Genomic DNA, 14696 nt, shown 5'->3' on the forward strand with positions numbered 1-14696 from the left:
ACCTTTGGTCTCTCCCCAGCCTCTTCCTTCCCCCTGGCCTGGGGCTGGGTGGGGAGGGGCAGTTCCTCTTTCCTTCCCAAGCACCGAGGAGGCCCCAGCTCCCAAGGGGCTAAGAAGCTGGAGCATTGGGAAGGGGGAGGAACAGAGCCAGACTCCTGCAAGACCCCCTCCCCCGCACCAGGAAGCATGAACAGGAAAGACAGCAAGAGGTGAGAGGACCCCCCCCCAAGGAGAGCGGGAGCGCCCTCAGCCGCTGGGCCCCCGCTGCCTGGGAAGGCTGGGGAGGACGAGGGAAGCCGGGGGAGCCCCGGGCGCCGGGGGCAGCCGCACGAGCGGGGGCACCAGGTGACCCATATACTTCGGGGACTGAGGAGCTGCTTGTTGGAGCATCTGCCTTTGCAGTTCGAGCAGCTCGTATCCCCTCTGCCCCGCCGCGCTCGTCCTCGCCCCCTAGATGGGGTGTCTCCGTGCTCCCCGGGGCCTGCCCGGTTCCCCATCAGCGCTGCTCCCTTGCTGCTGCCCCCTGCTCCCGGGCTGGAAACTCCAGGCTCCTGCAGGGCCCTGCCCCGGGGGAGGGGAGTGTGACGCAGGGCCAGGCGGCTCCCCTGCTCCTTAAACCCCTCCTGGCTGCTCCCGGCACTACAGAGAGCAGATGGTCACAGGTGAGGGCCTGGCGGCCTCTGGCCCGGGCTTCCTAGCGCCTGGACAAGCTGCTTTCCTGTGCTCCCGGGGCGGTGGTGGCTGGGTCCCTAGCCTAGGTAGCTCCTCCAGCCGCCTCCCTCTGGCGTGTCTCTGATGGGCAAAGGGGTCCCCTCCCCATAATATCCAGCAGTTTAGTGGTAGAGATTTGGCTGTCTCGTTTTCTGGCTGTGTGACCTTAGGTAAGCCACTTGATTGCTCTGTGCCCCAGTTTCTTCCTTTGTTTCTTTGTTTCTTTTTTCTTTTCTTTTCTTTATTTATTCATGAGAGACACACACAGAGAGAGGCAGAGACGCAGGCAGAAGGAGAAGCAGGCTCCACGCAGGGAGCCCCATGAGGGACCCAATCCCAGAACCCCAGGATCATGCCCTGGATGTGAAGGCAGACGCCCAACGGCTGAGCCATCCAGGTGCCCCATCTTCCGCTGTTAATAGAATAATCCTAGTCCCTCCTCAAAGAGGCTCAGAAGTCTTCAGTGAGCCGGTCTAGTGGGCACACATCAGAACCACCTAGAGGACTTGTAAAACACAGATTGCCGGGCGCCTGGCTGGCTCAGTCGGTGGAGCATGTGACTCTTGATCCCAAGGTGGTGAGTTCGAGCCCCACATTGGGGATAGAGAGTACTTAAAGGTAAAAAAATCTTTAAAACACACACACAGGGATCCCTGGGTGGCGCAGTGGTTTGGCGCCTGCCTTTGGCCCAGGGTGCGATCCTGGAGACCCGGGATCGAGTCCCACATCGGGCTCCCGGTGCATGGAGCCTGCTTCTCCCTCTGCCTGTGTCTCTGCCTCTCTCTCTCTCTCTGTGACTATCATAAATAAATAAAAATTATAAAAAATTATAAAAAAAATAAAAATAAAACACACACAGAGATTGCTGGGCCCACCTCCAAGGCTTCTGATTCTGGAGGTCTCTTCGTGAGACCCGAGAATTTGTATTTCTATCAGGCTTCCAGGTGGTGCCGGTGTCATGGGTTGGACCACAGTTTGAGAACCACTGATGGAGACGGGGGCTCAAGCCTCTGCCCGGAACACATTCAGTATTCAGTAAATTTCTTTTTTTTTTTTTAAAGATTTTATTTATTTATTCATGAGAGACCCAGAAAGAGAGAGAAGCAGAGGGAGAAGCAGGCTCCATGCAAGGAGCCCAATGTGGGATTCGATCCCGGGACTCCAGTTTCACACCCTGGGCCAAAGGCAGACACTAAACCGCTGAGCCACCCAGGGATCCCAATACTCAGTAAATTTCAGCTCAAGAACATTCAGGGCTGATTTCCTGAACCCTTAGGATGCACCAGGGCCCATGTCAGTGCCCTTGTGATGAGGGTGTCCCCATTTCTGCTTTCGCTCCGTACCCCAGGCCCAGTTTCTAGTCCACCTCATCACTTTCTCTGGATGTCAAATTCGACTTTCCCATCTCCTGCCACTTAACAGCCTGAGCAAACTAAGTCCCTTTAAAAAAATATTATTAATATATTAATATTAATAATATTAATATATTATTTATCTGAGAGAGAGAGAGCACACAAGTAGGGGAAGGGGCAGACGGAGAAGCAGACTCCCCATTTAGCAGGGAGCCCAGCACAGGGCTCGATCCCAGGACCCTGAAATCATGACCTGAGCCCAAGGCAGATGCTTACATGACTGAGCCACCCAGGCGCCCCAAACCAAGTCCCATGTTTGGCACTTTTGAGAAGCAAGGCATTGAATGTTCATGATAAATTCCTGGAGAAGGTCCAACGATGACTCCCATTTTTCATATGAGGAAACTGAAGCCCAGCGGCATTAAGTGACTAGCACAGAGTCACACAGCCAGCATAAACCCCTCTAACCCCGTGTGGTCTAACCATAGCGGAAGCCAAGGCCATTCAGCCTGGATTCTGCTCCCTCCTTCCTCCACCATGTCTGTCTCTGTTTCCACCTTTCCCCAACTGGAACACGAGCCTCAGAGAGGCACAAGACAGAGCAGATGGTTATTTTTAAACTTTCCTTGAAGCTGCCTTACCCCGGGGACCCTGCCCAGCTCTGAAAAGCCCTTGTGAGGCCACTTTGCACCCATGTCTTCTCTCCAAGCCGAGGGACCCAGGCTGGTGGCTAAGACTCAGATCCTGACAAAGTCCTGGCTTGGGGGAGGGGGCTGTCACCTTAGTAGGGAGTCTGGCTCAGGGAGGAGGGACAGATGGGATCTCAGGGGTCTGCTGCTTTCATGAGGGCTGGGGGACCAGCACTGGAGAGCAAAAAGGGAATTCTGAAGGCAGGCCCTGGGAAGGACAGGAATGACGGGGGTGGAGGTAGGAGGGGTGGAGGGGTGGTCTTCTCCCATAATCCCCTGGGAGGCCAAGAGTCATCCCAGGGTCCTGCCAACAGGAAGTCTCTCCATAGTGCCCTGGGGAGTATACAGTCAAGGGGAATATGGGGTTGATGCCTGGAGGAAGGAGTTCTTATGATTCCCTTAGTAATTCTGGGGGTCTTCTCCGTGATTTCCTGATTTCCTGGGGGTTCAGGGTGATGTTGAGAGTCTTTTCCCCTGATTCCCTGAAGTGGGCAGGAGTAACCCTTTGAGTTTACCTGTAGAAAGCTCCCATGACCTGGAATATTCCAGGGGTTTTCTCCCATGATGCTTTGGGGTTTGGGGGGTTAAGAAGAATTCTGGGGGTCTGCCCGAAGGAAGGGGTTCCCATGATTCCCTGGGGGGTGTGCCCACAGGAAGTCCCACCAGGAATGCCCAGGAAAGACAGCAGGGCGGGGCCGGCCCCGACAGGCCCGGCGCCACAAGACGTGCCCCAGCCCCCGGGAAATCAGCAAGGTCATGGCTTCCATGGCTCTGGGCATGCTGAATGAGGGCGGCTGCAGCGAAGATGAGCTGCTGGAGAAATGCATCCAGTCCTTCGGTGAGTGTCCCCTTCCCTGGCCGGCGTCCCCAGTCCTAAGGCGGTAAAGCAGCCAACCTCTGTCTAGGTCTCAGGGGTTTTTTTTTTGGGGGGGGGGAGGCGCATAAAATGGTAGCAAGGGTGTGTGGAATGAATCTCAATCACTCTTCCAGATGCAGTGAAACATGCATTTCTTTTTCCTGAGATGAGGGGAGGAGGTGGGGGTGCTATTTCCATCTACAACATGACTTGCCAGGTGCTGTGCTGGTCTCTGCCCAGTACAGACAAGGAAACCGAGACACCCTAAGGAGGCCAAGTTGCTTGCCCTAGTTCACGCAGGTAGAGCTGGAGCTTGAGCCAGCCAATCCAACTGGCTCTGGAGACTGTGCGGTCCCTTGCCGAGGAGCCATTCTGACACAGAGTCCCCTTCTCCCGCCTCCAGACTCAGCTGGCAGCCTGCGCCGTGGGGACCACATTCTCAACATGGTACTGGCCATGCACAGCTGGGTGCTGCCTTCTGCCCACCTCGCTGCCCGTCTGCTGACCTTATATCCTTCCAGGGCCACGAGCAGTGGGTGGAGGGTAGGGGACAGAGACGCCAGAGTCTGGAGTTGGGAACAGGGTGAACAGGCAGGTCTGGGATGCCGGATATCAGAGCCTTGACCAGAACTCAAGTACCAGGAGGCCACAGGGGACACACAGGAGCTGAGGCGGCTGCAGATCTGTCACCTGGTCAGGTAGGGTGGGGCCGAGACCCCCAGCCTGTTGCCTCTCCCAAAAAACACCGCCCAGAGATTCCCCAGACTGATTCCCCACAGACCCACCAAGCCCTGCTCCCCTAGATACCACTTCTGAGACAGCTCTGGTTTGGCTCCCAGGACCCTCCCAGTTCTGCTCCCTAGAACCCTTACCATGACCAGAGACCCATGACCAGATCCTAGAGACCCTCTCATAGCTGATGCCCAGAGACCTCCAGCTCCGATTCCCCAAACCCCCACATACCCTAGCCTAACTTTTAAGGCCCCCTCATCTTATTCCCCAAGAGTCTCACCCTCAGAGGCCCCCAGCTTACTTCCTGAGACCCCCCCCACTATCCTGCTTCCTAGCAATTCCACCTCCAAGAGATCCCCTCGTCTATGTCCCATTGATTCCCCAGCCTGTGGTAAGAGGCCCCCCAGTCCTACCCCTAGAGACAGCCCCAAGCTAGTGCCTCTCCAAACCCTGACCTTCCAGAGACCCCAAGTCCACACCTAGAGAGTCCTCAGCCCAAGACACCTGTTTCAGAGAGTTTCCGCATGCCCAGCCTCAGCCCACCATCTCTAAAACCACACTCAGATACTGGCTGACCCGACACCCTGAGACGGTACACCAAGAGCCTCAGTTAGAAGAGGTTATAGGTCGCTTCTGGGCCACTGTGGAGGAGAAGGGCAACTCTGCCCAGAGGAGCCTGGGAGACTCCTCCAACCTGTGAGTCAATCCCCCTGCACCCCATTCTGCTGTCTCCCTCCTCATCCCACATCCTCCACCCTATACCCCTAAAAGACTCTGCCCCTCTTTGCTCCCAGCCTGAGCCCAGGTGGCCCGGGCCCCCCACTCCCCCTGAGCAGCCCAGGCCTAGGCAAAAAGCGCAAAGTGTCCTTGCTTTTCGACCACCTGGAGACGGGGGAGCTGGCTCAGCATCTCACCTATCTGGAGTTCCGGTCCTTCCAGGCGATCACGGTGAGGACTCCCTTCCCCCAGCTGGGGAGGGCTTGGAGTGGGCTGGAGCCTGGCAAGACTCAGAGGACCCCTACATGGGCATTGGGCGGGGATCTCAAGCTCTCAAAACGAATGCTAGAAGGTTCAGGAAAATGAGTTGAGCTGACTAATAGAACCCCTGGGTTCAAATCCATCAGCCCTTCCTTATCTGTGTAACTTTGAATTAGTTTCTCAACCTGAGACTCAGATTTCTCATTTATAAAATGGAGGTCATAGTACTTCATTAGATGGCTAGGAGAATTAAATTAATATGTCCACTTAAAAATGCTTTTGGGAGGGTACCTGGGTGGCTCAGTCAGTTGAGCATCTGACTGACTCTTGATCTCAGATCTTGACATCAGGGACATGAGCTCAAGCCCCACAGTGGGTGTGGAGCCTACTCAAAAAAAAAAAAAATGCTTGCATAGTGTGTGGCACATAGTAAGTGCTCAAAATATTTTATCAATTACTCATTTATTCGAGAAGCATTTAAGTTCACTGTGGCTCAGTTCCATTATCTGTACAAAGGGGAATTTAACACTTCCTGCCTCATCGGATCAGTGTCTGGTCCAAAGTAAATGCTACCTGTCAGAACGATCTGAAATTGCCATATTTACCTACCCACATGATAATTTCATATGCTTCAACATATATATAAGTATTAGCTATTGCCATCACCACTTCAAGGGAAGGCAGTGATCCGGTTCCTTAATGTGGAAATCTGATTGTTCACAAATACACGCACACAGGCTGCTGTACATGTAGGTGTGGGATGTTGACCCCTTGAGCAGAACAAATAGAAATTACTTTCATGTCCTCTTTGCCATCCTTCCTTTTGCTGACTGTGTACCTGTCAGGACAGTTAGGAGCAATAGACTGGGTTCACAGTGGTGTGACCCTGGGCAAATTATCCTCTCAGCGCCTCCGCGGCCTCCTCTCTAAAATGCAAGTCATATAGTACGGTATTCACCTCGTAGAGCTGATGTGAGGATTAAATTAGGTAATAGGAGAGAGGGCTCAGAACAGTGCCTGACTTTATTTAAATATTTCTCTTCAGAGGGAGAGGGCCACGGTGACGTCAAGGACATGTGACAGCCAGACTAGGGCCTCAGAGGTCGCAGCTGCTAGGGGGATGGGCGTGTGAGGGCAAGGCCTGCGCGCCACTGCCCACCCTGACGCCCACCTCACCCCCAGCCCCAGGACCTGCGGGGCTACGTTTTGCAGGGCTCCGTGCGGGGCTGCCCGGCCCTGGAGGGATCCGTAGGGCTCAGCAACAGCGTGTCCCGCTGGGTGCAGGTCATGGTGCTGAGCCGTCCGGGGCCCGCACAGCGCGCGCAAGTGCTGGACAAGTTCATCCAGGTGGCACAGGTGAGGCCGGTCCCGAGGGGGAGGGGCCGAGGGAACTGCGGACGACGCAGTCCACCTGCCCGGCTCCGCCCCCCGCGTCACGCGCACCCCGACTCCGCCCCCGCCCCCGAGGTCCCAGTCCCCAGGTTCTTTTTTTAAGATTTTATTTATTTATTCATGAGAGACAGACAGAAAGAGAGAGAGAGAGAGAGAGAGAGAGAGAGAGGCGCAGGGCAGCCCCAGTGGCCCAGCGGTTTAGCACTGCCTTCAGCCCGGGGTATGATCCTGGAGACCCAGGATCGAGTACCACGTCGGGCTCCCTGCACGGAACCTGCTTCTCCCTCCCTCTCTCTCTCTCTCTCTCTCTCTCTCTCGAATAAATAAATAAAATCTTAAGAGAGAGAGAGAGAGAGAGAGAGAGAGGCGCAGACACAAGCAGAGGGAGAAGCAGGCTCCATGCAGGGAGCCCGATGTGGGACTCGATCCTGGGTCTCCAGGATTATGCTCTGAGCCGGAGCCAGATGCTCAACCACTGAGCCACCAGGTGTCCCTAGTCCTCAGGTTCTAATCCCGGACTGGGACCGCACTTCTTCCTTGGCCTTGGTGTCACCACGTCGGACTCGCCTGGCCCCCCAGTTGGTCCCAGACGTACTGCTGACGACGTTGCCCCTTTGTCCGTCTCCCAAACCCTATGCCCAAATATTCTGTCCACAGGGCAGTGAAAGCGTCTCTGGCAAGCCCCCAAGTTTCCGTGCCCCCCATGTCAGGCTCTAGGCCCCAGCCGTCCCTTCGGCACAGACTGCCCCCCTCCCCGTCACCCATCACGTCGGGTCTCTGCCTGGCCCAGCCCCACCGTGTCACAACCCTTTCTTCCCCTTCCCTAAATAGATACCTTCCCTCCTTTCTGGAGAAAAAGGAAGCCTCCGTCCCCCACCGTGGCCACGCCCCCTCGCGTACTTCCTCGCAGGCCACGCCCTTCCTCTCGCGTCTTCCATCCTCTGGCTTCTCCAGTGCGGCCCTACGGACCCAGGGTTCTAGCGTCTGCCCTGGTCTCTAGGTCTGGGGGTCTCCCACTCTTCTCTGGCTTACCCCCTCCCCACAGCGACCTCTCCCCTGCAGACTCGGAAAAGGAGAGGATGGGGCAGTTGCCCCTGATGCCCAGCTGACCCTCCACGTGTCTCTCCCGGGCTTCTGACCCTTTCATTTCACTCTGGCCCCGTCCACCTCTGCCGGGCTCCTAACTCCCGCCCAGAGCCCAGGCCACCTGTCTCCCTTCACCTGTCTCTCAGAGCAGTCTGACCCCCAGGTGCCTGTCACCTGACATCTGTCTAAATCCTCCACACCTGTCCCCAAACCTAACTCCTCACACTTCCCTGACTCCCTCTCTCTTTTTTCTGACCTCCCATCAATCACTTGCCTGACGCCCCCATGTAATGCCCATATACCTGCTTGTGGCTCACTCCTTCCTGACACACCCTCCTGCCTAACCCCTCTCACCTGATGCCCACCCTGGCCCATACCCACACATACCTGACACCTCAATTCAACTGGGTTGCAGTCATGTGAACCCCCATTTTGCCCATCCTCCATGTATACCCACCACTCTCCCTTCCTAGAGGCTCTACCAGCTACAGAATTTCAACACACTGATGGCAGTCACCGGGGGCCTGTGTCACAGTGCAATCTCCAGACTCAAGGACTCCCATGCCCACCTGAGCCCTGACAGCACCAAGGTGAGCCCCCACTATTCTCCCCAAAGTTCCAGCGGTCAATGATCCTGAACTCCCACACTTTTCCCCAATGCCTCCCATCCCTACCCAGGGGCCCTGGAGCCACCTGGAGACCTTGCTCTTCCAAATGGGACAGAACCCCAGACTATCCTTCTGTGCCCTTCTTCAACCATGCATGCATCATGCTGACCCTTCTCTACTCTGTGTTTCCAGTCCTGAGCAGGACTGGAAGGAGACAGATGAGAGATGGTAGCCGAGAACCTGCAGTCCAGGTAGGGACTGAAATGATGCCCCTAAGGCACCAAATTCAGGCCATTCATGGGAGGAGCACAGCTCCGCATACCCTGGGAAGTGTACGGGGAGAGTGTGTTACTCATGAGTTCAGTGTGTGAAGTCAGGATCTGGCAGGAAATAGGCTGGAGATGCCCAGGGCAAGATCCTGTTGAGACTTGCAAGCTGAACTAAGGTGTCTGGGCTTTATCCAGAGGGCAGTGGGGAGCTAGGAAAGGTTAGGTAATGATGACAGCATGCATGATCAGATTTCAGTTTTGGAAACATCACTCTAGCCTGGAGAGTGGGGGATATGGAGCTTTTCTGAGATGGGGACCCAAAAAGAAGAGCAGTTTAGGGGGATGCTGAGGCCATTGTGGGACATGGAAGGGCTTAGGTAGATGTCCAAAATGCCATCGGGCCCCTGGGAGTCCGGAACCCACAAGGAGGCTAAGACTCCCTCCCATAATATGCTCTCCCCCACAGGCCCTGCTGGAGCTGTCTGAGCTTCTTGCTGCCCACAACAACTACGCCCGTTACCGCCGCACCTGGGCCGACTGCACGGGCTTCCGGCTGCCTGTCCTCGGTGTGCATCTCAAAGATCTGGTGTCCCTGCACGAGGCACAGCCTGATAGGTTGCCTGATGGCCGCCTGCACCTACCCAAACTCAACAACCTCTACCTGCGGCTGCAGGAGCTAGCAGCCCTCCAGAGGCAGCACCCCCCCTGCAGTGCTAGCGAGGACCTGCTGCATCTGCTCACGGTGAGCTGCCCTGCCCTGACCAGGCTGGATGCTTGGGAGGCTGAACCTGGAGGCTGTAGAGATTTAGGGTCCTGGGTGCATGAGGGTCTGTACCCTTGTCATGCCCATCCTACAGATTGGGAAACTGAGGCCCACAAAGTGCCATCATTTGTCTACTGTCCCACGGCAGTAAAACCTAGATTTGAGGGATGCCCAGGTGGCTCAGCAGTTGAGTGTCTGCCTTCGGCCCAGGGCGTGATCCTGGAGTCCCAGGATCGAGTCCCACATCAGGCTCCCTGCATGGAACCTGCTTCTATCTCTGCCTATGTCTCTGCCTCTCTCTGTCTCTCATGAATAAATAAAATCTTAAAAAAAAAACAAAAACAAAAATCCTAGATTTGAACCCAAGCAGGTCGGCCTCAGAACCTGTGTGTTAAACATATGTTAACCACCACACTACATCCTTAGACTGAGAATGTGGGATTCTGGCTATATTCTATTTATATAATATAAATAATAATATGTATATCTTCCCACCCTGCCCAAAGAGCTATAAACTGAGACAGACTGGGATTCTGAAGGCCATGTAGTCTAAGACTGATATTTGGACCCCAAGACAGGACCAGCTATGTAATTCACAGTGCCCCATGCAAAATGAAAATGTGGGGTTCCTTTTTTAAAATTCTTAAGACTGGGATCCCTGGGTGGCGCAGCGGTTTGGCGCCTGCCTTTGGCCCAGGGCGCGATCCTGGAGACCCGGGATCGAGTCCTGAGTCGGGCTCCCGGTGCATGGAGCCTGCTTCTCCCTCTGCCTGTGTCTCTGCCTCTCTCTCTCTCTCTCTCTCTCTCTCTCTCTCTCTGTGACTATCATAAATAATAATAAATAAAAATTAAAAAAAAATTAAAAAATTAAAAAAAAAATAAAATTCTTAAGACTTTCAAGATGGTGACAGCAGGGCATTAAATGAAGTGAGACCCTTCAAAGTATGGGGCCTGCCTGTAAAGCTGGCCTTGCCCTAAGATGACTGGTGCCCAAGGTTCTATGCTTTGCTGATTCAAGAAGGCCATCAAGCCCAAATATTTATCAAGCACCTGCTATGAGCCAGACACTGCTTTAGGCACTTAGGCTCACAGCAGTGAGCACGTCAGGAAAAAAACTGCTGTTCTTGTGGGGCTGATTTCCCAGTAGGGGAGACAGCCAATAAAATAAAGTAAATGAGTAAATCATATGGTCTTTCAGGGGTAAGTGCTAATAGTGAAAACTAAAGTAGAAACCGGCATAGAAAGTAACAGGTTTAGTTTTAAATAGAACCCAAAAAAGCCTCAGTGAGGAGATGGCATTTCTGGATTGGGGGATGGGGCTGTTGGGAGACTGAATGGTGGGTGGGTGGGAGAGAAGACCCTGGGAGTCTCCAGAGAAGAGGGGCTCTGGGAAGAGGATGAGACTGGAGATCCAAGCAGGGCATAGGCTGTAGGTAGGTGGATGGAGATGAAGATCTGTAACGCCCTCCCCCACCCCCCAGCTTTCCCTGGATCTCTTCTACACGGAGGATGAGATCTATGAACTTTCTTACGCCCGAGAACCCCGCTGTCCCAAGAGTCTGGTGAGAACTGGCCCCTGACCTCTGACTACCAGCCCGAGCCCATGCCCTGACTAATTGTACCCCTCTGTCCCTGCCCCAGCCACCCTCCCCCTTCAAGGCGCCCCTGGTGGTGGAGTGGGCCCCTGGCGTGACACCCAAACCCGACAGGGTCACCCTGGGTCGGCATGTGGAGCAGCTGGTGGAGGTAAGGAGGGGACTATGGCCTGGCCACTGGGGTCCAGGAAGGAAGGTATCTGTACAGTCCTGACCCAGAAGAGGAGATCTGAGATCATGAGGATCATGGTTTGGCCTTACTGTCTCCTTCCCATACTCTTCTAAAGTCTGTGTTCAAGAATTATGACCCTGAAGGCCGAGGAACTATCTCTCAGGAGGACTTTGAGCGACTCTCAGGCAACTTCCCCTTTGCCTGCCATGGGCTTCACCCACCCCCCCGCCAGGGGTAAGTACTCCTGACTGCCGGGTCCCCCAAAGATGAGGATACTGGGGCTAGCAGGACTCCTCTGAGTCTGGGAGAAAGGGGCCAGTCATGCTGAGGTGCAATCTCTGCCCCCAGGAATGGCTCCTACAGCCGAGAAGAGCTGACGGGGTACCTGCTCCGGGCCAGCGCCATCTGCTCCAAGCTGGGCCTGGCTTTCCTGCATAGCTTCCATGAGGTCACCTTCCGCAAGCCCACCTTCTGTGACAGCTGCAGTGGCTTTGTGAGCACCTGGCCCCTCTATCAGCCTTAGGCCCCACCTAAGGGCCTGGAGAGTCCCGAGTCCTGACTCCTCACAGCCTGGGTTCAGAGGGCCAGCCCAGCCTTGTAGGGCTCACAGTCCCCAACCCTAGATGATCACCAAATTCCAGAAAATCCCCAGTCTCAAATAATCCCCATATCCCATATAAACCCTAAATGCTGGATATGCCCAAAGTCTAGAATAATGCCCAAATTTCAGATGATCTCCATCCTGGATCGCTGCCAAACTATGGATATCTAAAATCCTATATCATCTACAAACGTGGGTAGATTATCTCCAAACAGAATCAATTTCCAAATCTTTAGACTCCAGATAACTCAAACCCTGGATAATTTTCAAATTCAAGGACTCCTCAAACTCTAGATAATGGACAGATCTCTCAATCTCCAAACCAAGACTAATTCACAAACCTTGGATTACTTCCCAAACCCACTTTCTCACTCACTGCATATTTACAGAGTACCTCCTGTGTGCCAGGTTGTTCTAGACTTGAGGGCTGGGGAGGGGGACGCACAGCAAAAACACAACAGACGCAATCCTTGCCCACAGAATTTATATTTTATTAATTCCAGGATTTCACCTAGATGACTCCCCAAACTTGCAATAACCCCAAATTCTTTTAATCCCCACATTCCCACGTAAGCCTCTAGCTGTGAGAATTTCCCAAGCCAGATGGTTTCCACACTTCCAGAGACCAATCCCACCCCCGCCCACAGCCCTCTCTCCCCTAGCCTACATAACCAATTCTGCTTTCTCTTCCTAGCTCTGGGGCGTCACCAAGCAAGGCTACCGCTGTCGGGGTGAGTGAGGCCTTGGTGGTAGGGAGGGAATCCAGCACCTACAAGCTGGATGAGTGGAGGGGGGCCCAGGCTGGGCCTCTGGCCACTAACTGCTGACCTTTCCCCAGACTGTGGGCTGTGTTGCCATAAACACTGCAGGGACCGTGTGAAGGTTGAGTGTAAGAAGAGGTCGGGGGCCAAGGGTGATGTGAGCCCCCCAGGAGCCCCTGTCCCACCTACCCAAGTTGCCCATGCTAGCTGTGGTAAGACCCAGGGTGTGGCAGTCCTGGGAAGGGGTCTGATACATGGGGATTAAATCCGAGGTCATGAGGCCCTTCCCATCACACCCACATCCCTCTCGTCTATCACCCCCAAAACAGGTTCAGAGGACAATCTCTCCTACACATTATCCCTGGAACCTGAGACAGGGTGCCACCTTTGCCATGCTTGGACCCAGACCGAACCCCCAAACCCTTCCTGGGAACCAGAGACGGTGAGGAGGAACTGCCCCCACCATCAACTGGATACAGGGGAGACCAGGCCATTTGCTTGGGGGAACCCAAGCCAATGTGGGGAAGCATAGGAAAGTAAAAAGGGGCAAGAGTTCTCAGTTGCTTGGGCAGTTAGATAGAAAAATAAAACTTTCGATACGCTGGGGTGGGAGGACAGGGTAGCCACGAGTAGAACAGAAAAAGGATTTTAAGGAGGAAAAAGGAAAAAGAGAATAGCAAGGATAAAGCCACATACCTCAGGAGCTATCATTAGTGTCAGTGGAGGAAATTTCACTATTCAAAGGTAGAGCCCTTCCGATTGAACACCCACCAGAGTTTTCATTCATCTACTACACAAAGTCTGGGTGAGGCTCTGCCCCTGTCAGCGGCCAAGCTCCTAGACACCACACTCTCCCCAGGTGACCCGGTGTCTTTCTCCTTCCAGGTCCCCCTCCCAAAGACGGGCTCACCGCCTGCCCAATCCTCCAAACTGAATTCCTAGGACTGCACCCGCCTTGGGTCTGTTCTCTCTCACCTCCTCAGAGTCAGTCCCAAGTCGTTATTCCACCGCCAGCAGGACCCCTGAAGGCACGGCTTTGTCCCATCCACACCACCTTCGGTGAAGAGTTCATCATCTCTTACCCGGAAAGTTATTTTTTTCTTTTGCATCAGAGTGGCTACAACCTGTACTCCATCTTCCTGCACTTTGTATCTATGCGATTTCACACTGGATTATGTCTAGACTTAAGTATCATCTCTCCAACTCCTTACATCTCCATTTTATAGATGAGGAAGCCGAGGCCCAGGGAGGTTTAGCTGCTCTCCAAGGTGGCAGAGCGCCTAAGTGTTGGAGGCAGAACTCAAATCCAGGTCTTCTGTCTGCCTCTAAAACGGACGCTCCTTACCAATACGCTACACTGACAGTCAGCATGGGTCAGGACGGGGAGGGGATAGGCTGGGCAGCTATATTCCTAACTCTAGGGTTCCAGAGGCAGGAGAGAAGGCTAGAGTAGAGGTGGAACAGGGAGCCTGTGAACACCTGAGTCCCTCCCCTGCTCGGAGTAATCCATGCCTCCCTCTCAATCAGGGGAAAAGCCAGAGTCCTCACTATGGCCTACCTCCCACAATCTGTTTCCGTCCCCTCTCTGACCTCACCTACCACCCCTTACTCATCCTGCTTAAGCAACACTGGCCTCTATGGTCCCTGAACATGCCAAAAATATTCCTACCTCAGGGCCTTTGCACCGGCAGTTCCCTCTGCCTGGAATGCTCTTCCACAGGCCCACATGGCTCCATCTTTGGGACTTAGGTCTAATGTCGCTTTCTGAGTGAGGCCCCTCTGACCATATTCAAAGTTGCAATCCAGCCCCAGTCCTGCTCCTGGCTTCCTTCTTTGTTTTTCTCCATAGCCCTTTACCCATCTAACAAACTGTACTTTTTACCTATTTATCTTGTTGAATGTCTGCTCCTCTTCACACTGGAAATTGTCAACTCCAGAAGAACAGGAGTTTTTATAATCTATGTTTTTCACTGCCGTATCCCTAGCACCCAGAACAGGGATGGCACTTGGTGCGTACCTGAGAACTGTTTGTCCGATGCCTGCATGTCTCCTTCCCCATGTCCCCAGGAAGGGAAAGATGTGTTGCTAAAGAGCAGAGGACTGTAAGGGTCAGAGCAACAGGGGCCTGTTA

The 14696-nt window shown here is 54.1% G+C and overlaps 1 protein-coding gene across 1 annotated transcript; it reads left to right on the plus strand.

Annotated features, from left to right (window-relative positions):
* The first annotated feature begins 87 nt into the window (after nucleotides 1-87).
* On the plus strand, nucleotides 88-14629 carry RASGRP4 (RAS guanyl releasing protein 4). The gene is made up of 17 exons (XM_055311288.1): nucleotides 88-209; nucleotides 3406-3590; nucleotides 4012-4117; nucleotides 4244-4306; nucleotides 4905-5036; nucleotides 5135-5288; nucleotides 6501-6674; nucleotides 8270-8386; nucleotides 9140-9415; nucleotides 10918-10998; nucleotides 11078-11182; nucleotides 11319-11437; nucleotides 11552-11696; nucleotides 12499-12535; nucleotides 12643-12777; nucleotides 12895-13007; nucleotides 13451-14629. Exons 1-17 carry the CDS (start codon nucleotides 187-189, stop codon nucleotides 13505-13507), a joined length of 2022 nt encoding a protein of 673 aa, XP_055167263.1. The 5' UTR covers nucleotides 88-186; the 3' UTR covers nucleotides 13508-14629.
* Nucleotides 14630-14696: the final 67 nt, after the last annotated feature.

The sequence above is a fragment of the Nyctereutes procyonoides genome, unplaced genomic scaffold, assembly GCF_905146905.1.
Source record: "Nyctereutes procyonoides isolate TBG_1078 unplaced genomic scaffold, NYPRO_anot_genome, whole genome shotgun sequence".
NCBI lineage: Eukaryota > Metazoa > Chordata > Mammalia > Carnivora > Canidae > Nyctereutes > Nyctereutes procyonoides.